Below are 16,219 nucleotides of genomic sequence, written 5' to 3' on the forward strand. Positions count from 1 at the left end.
ATTAATATAACCAGTTACAGAAATCTAAATATAAAACCAATCTCTTATAGGTTTTAAGAAGGAATGCACCATCTCCCTAAAAAGTTTAATATTCCTTTTTCAAGTTCAGTCATCTCTTTAGAATGGGAAAAATGATAGTACTTGTTGAACCGGAATTACTATCAAAATTAAAAAAGCTGACCATATTCGTTTAACCACAAACCAATCTTATTTAAATCAGGACTGTCCAAAAGAATTATTCCATCAGCCGTTCATGATCTGAATTCTAGTGTATGAGTCAATTTAAATATGGTACACATAAAAAGTCATGAGACACTTCTGATTCATAATAAATAAGGCAGTGGCCACCTATTACTCATTGGTAGCTTTTTTGAGATAAGCTATCAAGTCTTCCCTCTCTCCCTTCTTCTTAATGCCAGCAAAGATCATCTTTGTTCCAGGATGTACTTCTTGGGATTCTCCAAGTACTCCATCAGCGTCTCCTCTCCCCAGGTGATACCTTTGTTCTTGTTGGCGTCTGTATAAGAGAATCCAGGAGCCTGACCTGTCTTTCGTCCAAACAGACCATGGAGGTTTGGCCCAGTCTTGTGCTTGCCTCCCTTTTCCACAGTATGGCACTGGGCACACTTCTGAACAAAAATCTTCTTGCCCTTCTCAACATCACCCATTTTTAAATCGTTCTTCCTCTGTGCGCGACCGAGAAGTTCCTGCTCACAAGCCGAACGTCCCGCTTTCTAATAATATGTTCTTAAATTTTATTTATTTTGATTTCTTTTCCTTGAGCATGCTGGATGAGTTGCTATTATATCACCCTTTACTGTTCTTCATAACTTTCCTGGAAGAATAAGAAACTGAAAGAAAGGATTGCATTTTGAATATAGAAAATAATTCATGTTTTTGTCATCTTTTCTTTGGGGAGATTACTTTACTATCATTGTATAACTTTTAGGTTCTCTTAGTCACCAAAAGGAGTAATTTGCTGCTGTTTCATAATTTAACCAGAAAGACTGTACAATTACTCAAATATCAATTTTACCAGCCTGCAAAACAGCTGTTATTTATGGCCTTAGTCATCTTATTGGAATCCTAGTAGTATTGATTCTTTCTGATGATCTGTATGAGAGTTTCCTTTCTTCAGTGCAATTTAGCACAACCTCTGGGTCTTTATTTTGGCCTTTTCTTGTTTATAGCAGAGCTTAAAGACTTGAATGTTAGTAGAGCAACAAATTCTTGTTCTGATGTTTCAGATCAGATCAGATCAGTCGCTCAGTCGTGTCCCACTCTTTGCGACCCCATGAATCGCAGCACGCCAGGCCTCCCTGTCCATCACCAACTCCTGGAGTTCACTCGACTCAGTGATGCCATCCAGCCATCTCATCCTCTGTTGTCCCCTTCTCCTCTTGCCCCGAGTCCCTCCCAGCATCAGAGTCTTTTCCAATGAGTCAACTCTTCGCATGAGGTGGCCAAAGTACTGGAGTTTCAGCTTTAGCATCATTCCTTCCAAAGAAATCCCAGGGCTGATCTCCTTCAGAATGGACTGGTTGGATCTCCTTGCAGTCCAAGGGACTCTCAGGAGTCTTCTCCAACACCACAGTTCAAAAGCATCAATTCTTCGGTGCTCAGCTTTCTTCACAGTCCAACTCTCACATCCATACATGACCACAGGAAAAACCATAGCCTTGACTAGACGGACCTTTGTTGGCAAAGTAATGTCTCTGCTTTTGAATATGCTATCTAGGTTGGTCATAACTTTCCTTCCAAGGAGTAAGCGTCTTTTAATTTCATGGCTGCAGTCACCATCTGCAGTGATGTTGGAGCCCAGAAAAATAAAGTCTGATACTGTGTCCACTGTTCCCCATCTATTTCCCAGGAAGTGGTGAGACCGGATGCCATGATCTTTGTTTTCTGAATGTTGAGCTTTAAGCCAACTTTTTCACTCTCCACTTTAACCTTCATCAAGAGGCTTTTGAGTTCCTCTTCACTTTCTGCCGTAAGGGTGGTGTCATCTGCATATCTGAGGTGATTGATATTTCTCCCGGCAATCTTGATTCCAGCTTGTGTTTCTTCTAGTCCAGTGTTTCTCATAATGTACTCTGCATATAAGTCAAATAAGCAGGGTGACAATATACAACCTTGACGTACTCCTTTTCCTACTTGGAACCAGTCTGTTGTTCTATGTCCAGTTCTAACTCTTGCTTCCTGACCTGCATACAAATTTCTCAAGAGGCAGATCAGGTGGTCTGGTATTCCCATCTCTTTCAGAATTTTCCACAGTTTATTGTGATCCACACAGTCAAAGGCTTTGGCATAGTCAATAAAGCAGAAATAGATGTTTTTCTGGAATTCTCTTGCTTTTTCCATGATCCAGCGTATGTTGGCAGTTTGATCTCTGGTTCCTCTGCCTTTTCTAAAACCAGCTTGAACATCAGGAAGTTCACAGGTCACATATTGCTGAAGCCTGGCTTGGAGAATTTTAAGCATTATTTTACTAGCGTGTGAGATGAGTGCAATTGTGCGGTAGTTTGAGCATTCTTTGAAATTGCCTTTCTTTGGGAGTGGAATGAAACCTGACCTTTTCCAGTCCTGTGGCCACTGCTGAGTTTTCCAAATTTGCTGGCATATTGAGTGCAGCACTTTGACAGCATCATCTTTCAGGATTTGGAATAGCTCAACTGGAATTCCATCACCTCCACTAGCTTTGTTCGTAGTGATGCTTTCTAAGGCCCACTTGACTTCACATTCCACGATGTCTGGCTCTAGGTGAATGATCACACCATCGTGATTATCTGGGTCGTGAAGATCTTTTTTGTACAGTTCTTCTGTGTATTCTTGCCATCTCTTCTTAATATCTTCTGCTTCTGTTAGGTCCATACCATTTCTGTCCTTTATTGAGCCCATCTTTACATGAAATGTTCCTTTGGTATCTCTAATTTTCTTGAAGAGATCTCTAGTCTTTCCCATTCTGTTGTTTTCCTCTGTTTGTTTGCATTGATCGCTGAAGGCTTTCTTAGCTCTTCTTGCTATTCTTTGGAACTCTGCATTCAGATGCTTATATCTTTCCTTTTCTCCTTTGCTTTTTTCTTCTCTTCTTTTCACAGCTATTTGTAAGGCCTCCCCAGACAGCCATTTTGCTTTTTTGCATTTCTTTTCCATGGGGATGGTCTTGATCCCTGTCTCCTGTACAATGTCACGAACCTCAGTCCATAGCTCATCAAGCACTGTATCTATCAGATCTAGGGCCCTTAAATCTATTTCTCACTTCCACTGTATAATCATAAGGGATTTGATTTAGGTCATACCTGAATGGTCTAGTGGTTTTCCCTACTTTCTTCAATTTAAGTCTGAATTTAGCAATAAGGAGTTCATGATCTGAGCCACAGTCAGCTCCCGGTCTTGTTTTTGCTGACTGTATAGAGCTTCTCCATCTTTGGCTGCAAAGAATATAATCAATCTGATTTCAGTGTTGACCATCTGATGATGTCCATGTATAGAGTCTTTTCTTGTGGTGTTGGAAGAGGGTGTTTGTTATGACCAGTGCATTTTCTTGGCAAAACTCTATTAGTCTTTGCCCTGCTTCATTCCGTATTCCAAGGCCAAATTTGCCTGTTACTTCAGGTGTTTCTTGACTTCCTACTTTTGCATTCCATTCCCCTATAATGAAAAGGACATCTTTTTTGGGTGTTAGTTCTAAAAGGTCTTGTAGGTCTTCATAGAATTGTTCAACTTCAGCTTCTTCAGCATTACTGGTTGGGGCATAGACTTGGATTACTGTGATATTGAATGGTTTGCCTTGGAAACGAACAGAGATCATTCTGTCGTTTTTGAGATTGCATCCAAGTACTGCATTTTGGACTCTGTTGTTGACCATGATGGCTACTCCATTTCTTCTGAGGGATTCCTGCCCGCAGTAGTAGATAAAATGGTCATCTGAGTTAAATTCACCCATTCCAGTTCATTTCAGTTCGCTGATTCCTAGAATGTCGACATTCACTCTTGCCATCTCTTGTTTGACCACTTCCAATTTGCCTGGATTCATGGACCTGACATTCCAGGTTCCTATGCAATATTGCTCTTTACAGCATCGGACCTTGCTTCTATCACCAGTCCCATCCACAGCTGGGTATTGTTTTTGCTTTGGCTCCATCCCTTCATTCTTTCTGGAGTTATTTCTCCACTGATCTCCAGTAGCATATTGGGCACCTACTGACCTGGGGAGTTTCTCTTTCAGTATCCTATCATTTTGCCATTTCATACTGTTCATGGGGTTCTCAAGGCAAGAATACTGAAGTGGTTTGCCATTCGCTTCTCCAGTGGACCACATTCTGTCAGATCTCTCCACCATGATCCGCCCATCTTGGGTTGCCCCATGGGCATGGCTTAGTTTCATTCAGTTAGACAAGGCTGTGGTCCTAGTGTGATTAGATTGACTAGTTTTCTGTGAGTATGGTTTCAGTGTGTCTCCCCTCTGATGCCCTCTTGCAACACCTACCGTCTTACTTAGATTTCTCTTACCTTGAGCGTTGGGTATCTCTTCACAGCTGCTCTAGCAAAGCGCAGCCAATGCTCCTTACCTTGGACAAGGGGTATCTCCTCACCGCCGCCCTTCCTGACCTTCAACGTGGGATAGCTCCTCTAGGCCCTCCTGTGCCTGCACAGCCATGGCGTGGGGTTGGTCCTCCTGGCCACTGCTCCTTAATTATCATTAATTCAGCAACTTTTTCTGAGTCTGTGCCTGGCACTGAGCCAATATATGTATATTAATATATATACACATATATATTAATATTTATTTTCAATTTTATTATAATAAAATTAATATTTACTTTTGGTCTTAGTTGTGGCACATGGCATCTTCATTGTGCTGGGCAGGCTTTTTCTCTAGTTTTGGCGTGCAGGCTCCAGAGTGCAGGGGCCCTGTAGTTTGCAGAATGCAGGCTCTTGTTGAGGCACCCAGGCTCAGTCGTTGTGGTGCTTAGTAGCCCTGCAGCATGTAGGATCTTAGTCCCCTGACCAGGAATTGAACCCTCATCCCCTGCATTGGAAGGTGAATTCAGTTGAAGGAGAGAAAAGAAGAGAAGCTAAAGGCAAAGGAGAAAAGGAAAGATATACCCATTTGAATGCAGAGTTCCAAAGAATACCACGGAGAGATAAGAAAGCCTTACTCAGCGATCAGTGCAAAGAAATAGAGGAAAAACCGTAGAATGGGAAAGACCAGAGATCTCTTCAAGAAAATTAGAGATACCAAGGGAACATTTCATGCAAACATGGGCTCAATAAAGGACAGAAATGGTATGAACCTAATGGAAGCAGAAGGTATTAAGAAGAGGTGGCAAGAATACAGAGAAGAACTGTACAAAAAAGATCTTCTTGACCAAGATAACCACGATGGTGTGATCACCCTCTTAGAGCCAGGCATCCTGGAGTGTGAAGTCAAGTGGGCCTTAGGAAGCATCACTACGGACAAAGCTAGTAGAGGCAATGGAATTCCAGCTGAGCTATTTCAAATCCTTAAAGATGATGCTATGAAAGTGCTGCACTTAATATGCCAGCAAATTTGGAAAACCCAGCAGTGGCCACAGGACTGGAAAATGTCAGTTTTCATTCCAATCCCAAAGAAAGGCAATGCCAAAGAATGTTCAAACTACCGCACAATTGCACTCATCTCACACGCTAGTAAAGTAATGCTCAAAATTCTCCAAGCCAGGCTAGAACAGTACATGAACCATGAACTTCCAGATGTTCAAGCTGGATTTAGAAAAAGCAGAGGAACCAAAGATCAAATTGCCAGCATCCACTGGATCATAGAAAAAGCGAGAGAGTTCCAGAGAAACATCTATTTCTGCTTTATTGACTATGCCAAAGCCTTTGACTGTGTGATCACAACAAAGTGTGGAAAATTCTGAAAGAGATGGGAATACCAGACCACCTGACTTGCCTCCTGAGAAATCTGTATGCAAGTCAAAAGAACAGTTATAACCGGACATGGAACAACAGACTGGTTCCAAATCTGGAAAGGAATACATAAAGATTGTATATTGTCACATTGCTCACTTAACTTATATGCACGTATATCATGTGAAATGCCAGGGTGGATGAAGCACAAGCTGGAGTCAAAATTGCCGGGAGAAATATCAGTAACCTCAGATATGCAGATGACACCACCCTTATAGCAGAAGGCAAAGAAGAACTAAAGAGCCTCTTGATTAAAGTGAAAGAGGAAAGTGAAAAAGTTGGCTTAAAACTCAGCATTTCAGAAAACTAAGATTATGGCATTCGGTTCCCATCACTTTATGACAAATAGATGGGCAACAATGGAAACAATAAAAGACTTTATACTTTTTTGCTCCAAAATCACTGCAGATGGTAACTGCAGGCATGTAATTAAAAGACACTTGCTCTTTGGAGGAAAAGCTATAACCAACCTAGACAGCATATTAAAAGGCAAAGACATTACTTTGCTGACAGACTCCGTCTAGTTAAAGCTATGGTTTTTCCAGTAGTCATGTATGGATGTAAGATTTGGACTATAAAGAAAGCTGAGAGCTGCAGAATTGATGCTTTTGAACTGAGGTGTTAGAGAAGACTCTTGAGAGTCCCTTGGACTGCAAGGAGATCCAACCAGTCCATCCTGAAGGAAATCGGTCCTAAGTATTCACTGGAAGGACTGATGCTGAAGCTGTAACTCCAATACTTTGGCTACCTGATTCGAAGAACTGAGTCATTGGAAATGACCCTGATTCTGGGAAGGATTGAGGGCAGGAGGAGAAGGGGAGGACAGAGGATGAGATAGTTGGATGGCATCATCCACTCGATGGACATGGGTTTGGGTGGACTTGGGGAGTTGATGATTGCCAGGGAGGCCTGGTGTGCTATGGTTCATTGGGTTGCAAAGAGTCGGACATGACTGAGCAATTGAACTGAACTGAACCCCTGCATTGGAAGGTGAATTGTTCACCATTGCCCTTCCAGGGAAGTCCCTGGGCTAATATTAGGAAAGAAATTAAGAATCAGTTGCCTGGTTTTAGTCGTTTGGAAACTAAAGATGAAATGGGCTGAAGGTTGAAAACTGTTGTTATGCCGTAAAAGCTGTATAAATAAATTGCTGTGGGTTCGTGGAGAAAGGGCTTTTCAATATAGTGTATAACATTTATATATTTAATGAGGGCTTGTTCAAAATTTAAAATCTTAATATAAGATTCTGATGGAATTTTATATGTTTATTAGAAAGTTATTTAAGTCTATGCTGCTGCTGCCGCCAAGTTGCTTTATAACATTTATATATTTAATGAGGGCTTGTTCAAAATTTAAAATCTTAATATAAGATTCTGATGGAATTTTATATGTTTATTAGAAAGTTATTTAAGTCTATGCTGCTGCTGCCGCCAAGTTGCTTCAGTCATTTCCGACTCTGTGCGACCCCATAGACAGCAGCCCACCAGGCTCCCCTGTCCCTGGGATTCTCCAGGCAAGAACACTGGAGTGGGTTGCCATTTCCTTCTCCAATGCGTGAAAGTGTAAAGTGAAAGTGAAGTCGCTTAGCTGTGTCCAACTCTTCGTGACCCCATGGACTTCAGCCCATGCTATATATGGAAATTCTTTCATTAAAAGGGATAGTTAAGGAATTTTACCTGCTGCTTGCTTTTATTTTAATGGCACAGATACTAAAAGTAATACACAGGGTTAGTCAGTTCCATTAGTCATTTAAAGGTAATATGTTTCAGATAGTCTCACCAGTGTCCAACCTATGTATGCTGTCTGGCAGTATCCATAGTGTTTGAGTGAATCATCTCTACCCTTTGATGCATGAATATCCTTAACTAAAAATAGTTATTTGCTGCAGATAGCTGTTAGGTGGTCAGTAGATTCCTACACTAACTCTAAAATCCTAGAAAAAAATGGGATGGTAGTTCACATAAGGGTGGCAAGACTAGAAGAGGAATTTTGTGTGTGTGCTCAGTCGCTGATTCATGTCCAGCCCTTTGTGACCCCATGGACTGTAGCCCACCACGGTCCTCTGTTCATGGAATTTTCCAGGGAAGAATACTGGAGAAAGTTGGCATTTCCTACTCCAGGGGATCTTCGTGTCTCCTGCATAGGCAGGCAGATTCTTTAGCACTGAGCCACACGGGAAGCCCAGAGGGGGATTTGTAAGCTTCCAAACTAGCCTTGTGTCCTGTGGCCCTTCCGTTCTTCAGAAACATCTTTTATGCATTACTGTAATTTTTTTCACTATAAATGGAGTCATGTTTATCTAACAAGGTAGGTGTGGGGTTTTAAATATTTTTGCTTTAAAAAGTGTTAGTTTTTTTACAGTACAGATAATTCCGAAGAGATCAAGATCCTGTCTTATATCCAATTTAATGTTTTAATACGTAGAGATAGTTGTTTTTTCCCCAACCCTAACTTTTTTTTTTTTTTTTTACTAACGAGTATGAAATATGGGAACATGAGATGGAAGAGGGAATGAAAAAGGGCAGTGCCTAAAATAAACTTTGCTTGTTTTGCTAGGGTCTGACCTAGACAAGAAGGGAGAATGAAGTATTAGCTATCTCCTTTCTGCATAGTATGATCCTCTTCCCAGCTAATGTTCAGCAGTGTATTTGAGGTAGATTCTTATAGTAAATGTATTTTAAGTAGGTTAGTTTAGAAGCTTAACCATGATGTGTAATGTTACTTCTTTAGAAAAATACAGTTTGAATTTAGCAGCTGACTTAGATATAAATTTTCAGAACCATATGTCATTATAATGAGTGGACTACATGTATAAACGGCAAGTACCAGGAGCTCCGAGTTCTGGATTTTGGCCTCATTTGTGTACTCAGTGCTCAGTCACGTCCAACTCTTACACCCTCATGGACTGTAGTCTGCCAAGCTCCTCTGTCCATGGGATTTCCCAGGCAAGAATACTGGAGTGGGTTGCCATCTCCTCCTCCAGGAGATCTTCCTGACCCAAGGATTGAACCCACATTTCCTGCGTCTTCTGCGTTGGCAGGAGAGTTTTTTTTACCACTGCACCACCTGGGACGATCTTGGCCTCATAATGAAGTAAGTTTAAAATTGTAGAATTTAATAGTTACAGTTTCAAGGCTTGGTTGGTAATATTTTACTGTTTGGATTAGTTTTCATGTGCAGCTATTCTTTTAAGGTTTCAGGTTCGTTCACCAACTTTCTTTCAAAAATGCCGGGACCAGCATTGGTATATCACTCAATTGGAAGCTGCACAAACTAGCTATATCCAACAGATAAATAACCTTAAAGAGGTAAGCAAAAAGACATATTATAGGTTTTGTGTTTCATATTGTCTTTTAGGCCTGTTAAATTTGCATTTAGAGTCTGGGTATTATTGGTGTTTGTAACTTTGTAGATAAATCCGCTTGTTCTTTATTCTCATTACCTTTGAGTCTCATTCTGGACTGTCCAGTTCGGTAGGCACTAGCACATGTGGTCATCGAGACCTAAAAATCCAGTTCCTTCGTTGTGCTAGCTAGCTTGCATTGGGAATCGCAATACAGAACATTTCCATCATTGCTTAAAATTGTATTGCACAGTGCTGCTCTAGTTGGAGGCAGACTCTTGAGTTTCTCTCAGTGACTTGGGTATTTCTCTTCCCTGACAATTAAATTTTGCCCATCTTGAATTCTCATTGTTGTTGAACTGAGTGCTGGAGAGGATCAGTTAATGAACTTTTATTTTACAATGCTAAACTAAATTATGTGAGGAATGTTTCTTTCTGCCAGTGGATGTTAGGATGGGGTGAGAAATTTGAAGTGCTGGGTGTGGCTTAATATATGAAGGAGGAAAACATGACTATTTAAAAAATTTTTCATGTCAAGTATACTATCTAAAACTGCCTATATTTATGATGCGGTTTGCTAATTGTATATGTAGCATGGGCTATAGATGAGAAGAAAGATGAGAATAAATTGGGCAGTTTTTCTTTGTATAGATTTTTCCATTAGCAGAAGTCAAGTAGGTATGAGATAGATGGTTCAAGAACTATATTTATGAATATCTGGGTGTGTGGGGCGATTTTTTTGTTTGTTTTGTTTTGATTTTGCTTGAAACAATTTTACTAGTGACAGACTGCTTATGACACATGTTTGTGTTGTTCTTTTTTTAAAAGAGACTTACTATTGAGTTGTCTCGAACTCAGAAATCAAGAGATTTGTCACCACCAGATAATCATCTTAGCCCCCAAAATGATGACACTCCTGAGACACGAGCTAAGAAGTCTGGATCATGCACTGACGTGCTTCTCCAGGATGGTCCTACCACAGCTTCTGTACGAGAGGTCAAGGAGGATGAAGAAGATGAGGAGAAGATTCAGAATGAAGATTATCATGTAATAATTAGATCTGCTTTAGATTCATTTCATATTTGAAAAGAGAAATAATATAGTTTTCAGCATATCATGTAGGGGGATCAGTGTGCCAAAAATCTTGTCCATTTATGTTTTTGTTACTAATATATGCCCTGTTGTGACTATTAATATGTCAGAAGTTGAATCAAAAGTGTTTCAAGTTTCTAAAAATTAATTTATTATAGGAAACTGTACAGTCTACACAAGAAACTGTGGTATACATTCTAGAAGCTGTGTAAGTTGTAGATTTAAAAAATGTGTCTTATTTCTATTCACTGCATCTAGTTGAAGTACCTTATCATTGCATATGTAGGTAGGATGGTTTAGGATTTGGGAAGTAGCCAGATTTTGTCCCAGCTAAACTACAGTTAGAATGATATTTCAAGACGTGGTTGTTACTGTTTAAGGTAAGAGAGAAATGGAGAGATAAGCCCTTTTTGGTATATTTGTTTAAGATGGGCACTGAGTGTAGTAGTGCATACCTGGGACCTTTTGAAGATGCTTGCTGTTATCTTCATTACCTCCACCATAATTTGGCCCTAGGTAAATAACAGGGAGAGAACCCAGCTCTACCCTTCAACAAAAAATTGGATTGAAGATTTACTGAGCATGGCCCCGCCCATCAGAACAAGACCCAGGTTTCCCCTCAGTCAGTCTCTCCCATCAGGAAATTTCCATAAGCCTCTTATCCTTCTCCATCAGAGGGCAGACAGACTGAAATCACAGCAGACTAACCAATTTGATCACATGGACCACAGCCTTGTCTAACTCATGAAACTTTGAGCCATGCCGTGTAGGGCCACCCAAGATGGACAGGTCATGATGGAGAGTACTGACAAAATGTGGTCCACTGGAGAAGGGAATGGCAAGCCACTTCAGTATTCTTGCCTTGAGAACCCCATAAACAGTATGAAAAGGCAAAAAGATAGGACACTGGAAGATGAACTCCCCAGGTCGGTAGGTGCCCAATATGCTACTGGAGATCCGTGGAGAAATAATTCCAGTAAGAATGAAGAGACAGAGCCAAAGCAAAAACAATACCCAGTTGTGGATGTGACTGATGATAGAAGCAAGGTCCAATCCTTCAAAGAACAATATTGCATAGAAACCTGGAGTATTAGTTCCATGAATCAAGGCAAATTGAAAGTGGTCAAACAGGAGATGGCAAGAGTGAATGTCGACATTTTAGAACTCAGCAAACTAAAATGGAATGGGTTATTTAACTCAGATGACCATTACATCTACTGCTGTGGGCAAGAATCCCTTAGAAGAAATGGAGTAAAAGAACAAGAGAGTCTGAAATGCAGTACTTGGAAGCAGTCTTAAAATGACAGAATGATCTCTGTTTGTTTCCAAGGCAAACCATTCAGTATCACAGTAATGCAAGTCTGTGCCCTGACCAGAAATGCTGAAGAAGCTAAAATTGAACAGTTCTATGAAGACTTACAAGACCTTCCAGGTGAAGTGAAGTTGCTCAGTCGTGTCTGACTCTTTGCGACCGGGTGGACTGTAGCCCACCAGGCTCCTCTGTCCATGGGATTCTCCAGGCAAGAATACTGGAGTGGGTTGCCATTTCCTTCTCCAGGGATCGAACCCAGGTCTCCTGCATTGCAGGCAGACGCTTTAACCTCTGACAAGACCTTCTAAAACTGACAACAAAAAACCATGTCCTTTTCATTATAGGGGATAGGAATGCAAAAGTAGGAAATCAAGAGATACCTGGAGTAACAGGCAAATTTGGCCTTAGAGTACAGAATGAAGCAGGGCAAAGGCTAATAAAGAGTTTTGCCAAAAGAATGCGCTGGTCATAGCAAATACCCTCTTCCAACAACATGAGAGAAGACTTGACAAATGAGCATCACCAAATGGTCAATACCGAAATCAGATTGATTATATTCTTTGCAGCCAAAGATGGAGAAGCTCTATACAGTCAGCAAAAACAAGACCGGGAGCTGACTGTGACTCAGATCATGAATTCCTTATTGCCAAATTCAGACTTAAATTGAAAAAAGTAGGGAAAACCACTATACCATTCAGGTATAACCTAAATGAAATCCCTTAAGTGGAAGTGACAGATTTCAAGGGATTAGATCTGATTGAGTGCCTGAAGAACTATGGACAGAGGTTCCCCATCCCCAAGAAAAAGAAATGCAAAAAGGCAAAATGGTTGTCTGAGGATGCCTTACAAATAGCTGAGAAAAGAAGAGAAGTGAAAGGCAAAGGAGAAAAGGAAAGATATATTTGAGTACAGAGTTCTTAAGAATAGCAAGGAGAGATACAAAAGCCTTCTCAGTGATCAGTGCAAAGAAATAGCAGAAAACAATAGGATGGGAAAGACTAGAGATAAGGGTACTTTTCCTGTAAAAATAGGGAACTAAAGGACAAAAATGGTATGGACCTAACAGAAGCAGAAGATATTAAGAAGAGGTGGCAAGAATACACAGAACTATACAAAAAAGATCTTCACAACCCAGATAATCACGATGGTATGATCATTAACCTAGAGCCAGACATCCTGGAGTGCAAAGTCAAGTGGGCCTTAGGAAGCATCACTACGAACAAAGCTAGTGGAGGTGATGGAATTCCAGTTGAGCTATTTCACATCTTAAAAGATGATGCTGTGAAAGTGCTGCACTCAATATGCCAGCAAATTTGGAAAACTCAGCAGTGGCCACAGGACTAGAAGACGTTAGTTTTCATTCCACTCCCAAAGAACGGCAATGCCAAAGAATGCTCAAACTACCGCACAATTGCACTCATCTCACACGCTAGTAATGCTCAAAATTCTCCAAGCCAGGCTTCAATTGTACATGAACTGTGAACTTCCAGATGTTCAAACTGGATTTAGAAAAGGCAGAGGAACCAGAGATCAAATTACCAACATCTGTTGGATCATCAAAAAAGCAAGAGAGTTCCAGAAAAACATCTGCTTTATTGACTATGTCAAAGACTTTGACTGTGGATCACAGCAAACTGTGGAAAATTCCTCAGGAGATGGGAATACCAGAGCACCTAACCTGCCTCTTGAGAAATCAGTATGCAGGTCAAGAAGCAACAGTTAGAACTGTACATGGAACAACAGACTGGTTCCAAATCAGGAAAGGAGTACGTGAAGGCTGTATATTGTCATCCTGCTTATTTAACTTGTATGCACAGTATGTCATGAGAAGCGCTGGGCTGGAGGAAGCACAAGCTGGAATCAAGATTGCCGGGAGAAATATCAATAACCTCAGATATACAGATGGCACCACTCTTATGGCAGAAAGTGAAGAGGAACTAAAGAGCCTCTTGATGAAGGTGAAAGAGAGTGAGAAAGTTAGCTTAAAACTCAACATTCAGAAAACTAAGATCATGGCATCCGGTCCCATCACTTCATGGCAAATAGATGGGGAAACAATGGAAACAGTGATAGACTTTATAGTTTTGGGCTCCAAAATCCCTGCAGATTGTGACTGCAGCCATGAAATTAACTCTTGCTCCTTGGAAGAAAAGGTATGACCAGCCTAGATAGCAGACTAAAAAGCAGAGACATTACGTTGCCAGCAAAGATCCATCTAGTCAAAGCTATGGTTTTTCCAGTAGTCATTTATGGATGTGAGAGTTGGACTATAAAGAAAGCTGAGAGGAGAACAATTGATGCTTTTGTACTGTGGGGCTGTAGAAGAATCTTGAGAGTCCATTGAACTGCAGGGAGATCGAACCAGTCCATCCTAAAGGAAATCAGTCCTGAATATTCATTGGAAGGACTGATGTTGAAGCTGAAACTCCAGTAGTTTGGCCACCTGATACAAAGAACTGACTCCTCGGAAAAGACCCTGATGCTGGGAAAGATTGAAAGTGGGAGGAGAAGGGGATGACAGAGGATGAGATAGTTGGATGGCATCACCGACTCTGTGGACATGAGTTTGAGTAAACTCCCGGAGTTGATGATGGACAGGGAGGCCTGGTGTGCCGCAGCCCATGGGGTCGCAAAGAGTCGGACACAACTGAGCGACTGAGATGAAGTGAAGACAGGAAGCTTCAGGTGTATGTTATAATTGATGGAATCAGTGGGGAGAAAGATTGAAAATTACGGCACATGTATTGACATAACAGACTCTTTTAGGAATATTAGACGTTGGAATGGAGAACTCAGGTGTAACAGTTAACCTTTGATAGAATTAGTTAAAGGAAGGATGGAGTTTGTAGGTAGGGCCACTGAAAGTTGGAGGCAGTTACTAGCCATAGCCAGTTGGAGAAGGAAATGGCAACCCACTCCAGTGTTCTTGCCTGGAGAATCCCAGGGACAGAGGAGCCTGGTGGGCTGCTGTCTGTGGGGTTGCACAGACTCGGACATGACTGAAGCAACTCAGCAGCAGCAGACCTTGAGGAATGATGATTTTAAATGTTATTCTGTGCGGAAGTTGGCGTGGACTGTATGAACCATTTCCAGCTGCAATTGGCAGAAATGACTTGCTGGTGGTCCTAGGTAATGTGGTTGTATGGTTTATCTCTACAGGGCTCAGCAGTGTAGGCCCAGCAGCAGCGAATTCAGATGAGTACCTTTTAGGTGCTTAGTCCAGGCTGAGTGGAAACATGTGAGATAGAATCTTGTTCCTTTGCCTTAATCTAGCATGAGCTTTCCGATGGAGACCTGGACCTGGATCTCGTTGGGGAAGATGAAGCGAATCAGCTCGATGGCAGCAGCTCTTCTGCCAGTTCCACAGCCACAAGCAACACTGAAGAGAATGACATTGATGAGGAGACGATGTGAGTGTCGCACAATAACTACAGCTGTAAATATCTGAGTGACAATTACTAGAAGCACAGTAGTTATATTAGGCCTAAAACTGGGTGGTGGCTCAGACGGTAAAGCGTCTGCCCGCAATGCGGGAGACCCGGGTTCCATCCCTGGGTCGGGAAGATCCCCTGGAGAAGGAAATGGCAACCCACTCCAGTATTGCCTGGAAAATCCCACGGACAGAGGAGCCTGGCAGGCTACAGTCCATGGGTCTCAAAGAATCGGACACAACTGAGCGACTTCAGTTTCTTTCTTTATTTCTTTCACTTTCTTTTTCTTTCTAAAACTGGGGATATTAAGCATTTTTTCCCCTTGATTTACCCTATATTATATAAATGAAGGAAGAGTGAGTTCCCTCCCTCTCATCTCTGGGATCCAAATAGAGTTTTAGTTATAGCTTTAACTTTTAATTTTGTTGTTATTTCATGTGTAAGAAATGTTGCAAAAATAGTAATGGATTAATTCCCCAAATGTTAATGTTTTGCTTTGTTATGTTTCTCTCTTTTCTCTCCACATAAAATTTTATGAGAGAATTTGAGATAAAGTAAATACAGTTCTCATTGTATTAACTCCTCAAAATAGACCTTTTGCACCTGAAGTTCCCTCATTAGAATACTTGGCAAGTTGTCTTAAAGGGTTAGTTAAAATGTGAAGCCTTTAAGTTACCAAATCAGAAATCATTATTACTGATTTTTTTAAACATATAAAATAAAACTTATTCATTTTCATTTGAACTAACATGAAAAGTTGTTTAAGATGGTGATTCTTTGAAGTGAAATCATCTTGATAAATAGCATATATGGTTCTACCTGAATTCATTCCTTTGACTGTTAAATCTCTTGGCTTTTTTCAGGGTAGTTTTGAGGGCATTGTATTTTCCATTAAGCTTGATTCACAGCCTTTCATTATATTGACTTTTTTAAAAGAAATATTTATTAATTTGGCTCTGCTGGCTCTCTTAGTTATGATGCGCAGGATCTTAGATCTTTGTTGTAGCCTGCAGGATCCTTTGTTGTGGCAGGATCCTTAGTTCAGGCATGCAAACTCTTTCTTTACAGCATGTGGGATCTAGTTCCCTG

General features: G+C 40.9%; 1 protein-coding gene and 1 pseudogene across 16 annotated transcripts in view; one reads left to right on the forward strand and one right to left on the reverse strand.

Annotated features, from left to right (window-relative positions):
* The window catches only part of TRIM37 (tripartite motif containing 37), a 151,244-nt gene that overhangs the window by 76,138 nt on the left and 58,887 nt on the right, over nucleotides 1–16,219 (forward strand). For 14 of the 16 annotated variants that reach the window (XM_086360614.1, XM_086360621.1, XM_086360616.1 and 11 more), the window contains 3 exons: nucleotides 9,146–9,260; nucleotides 10,124–10,342; nucleotides 14,973–15,109. In XM_086360614.1, coding sequence (XP_086216740.1) covers nucleotides 9,146–9,260; nucleotides 10,124–10,342; nucleotides 14,973–15,109 — 471 coding nt within the window. Of the gene's footprint in view, nucleotides 1–8,405; nucleotides 9,046–9,145; nucleotides 9,261–10,123; nucleotides 10,343–14,972; nucleotides 15,110–16,219 lie in introns of those variants that run through there. The other 2 variants (XM_086360628.1, XM_086360627.1) reach the window with 1 other exon arrangement.
* On the reverse strand, nucleotides 186–732 carry LOC147352680 (cytochrome c pseudogene; annotated as a pseudogene).

This window comes from Bos grunniens, chromosome 19, assembly GCF_055505025.1.
Source record: "Bos grunniens cultivar Pamir isolate PY7600 chromosome 19, Bosgru_T2T1.0, whole genome shotgun sequence".
In the NCBI taxonomy this organism is placed as follows: Eukaryota; Metazoa; Chordata; class Mammalia; order Artiodactyla; family Bovidae; genus Bos; species Bos grunniens.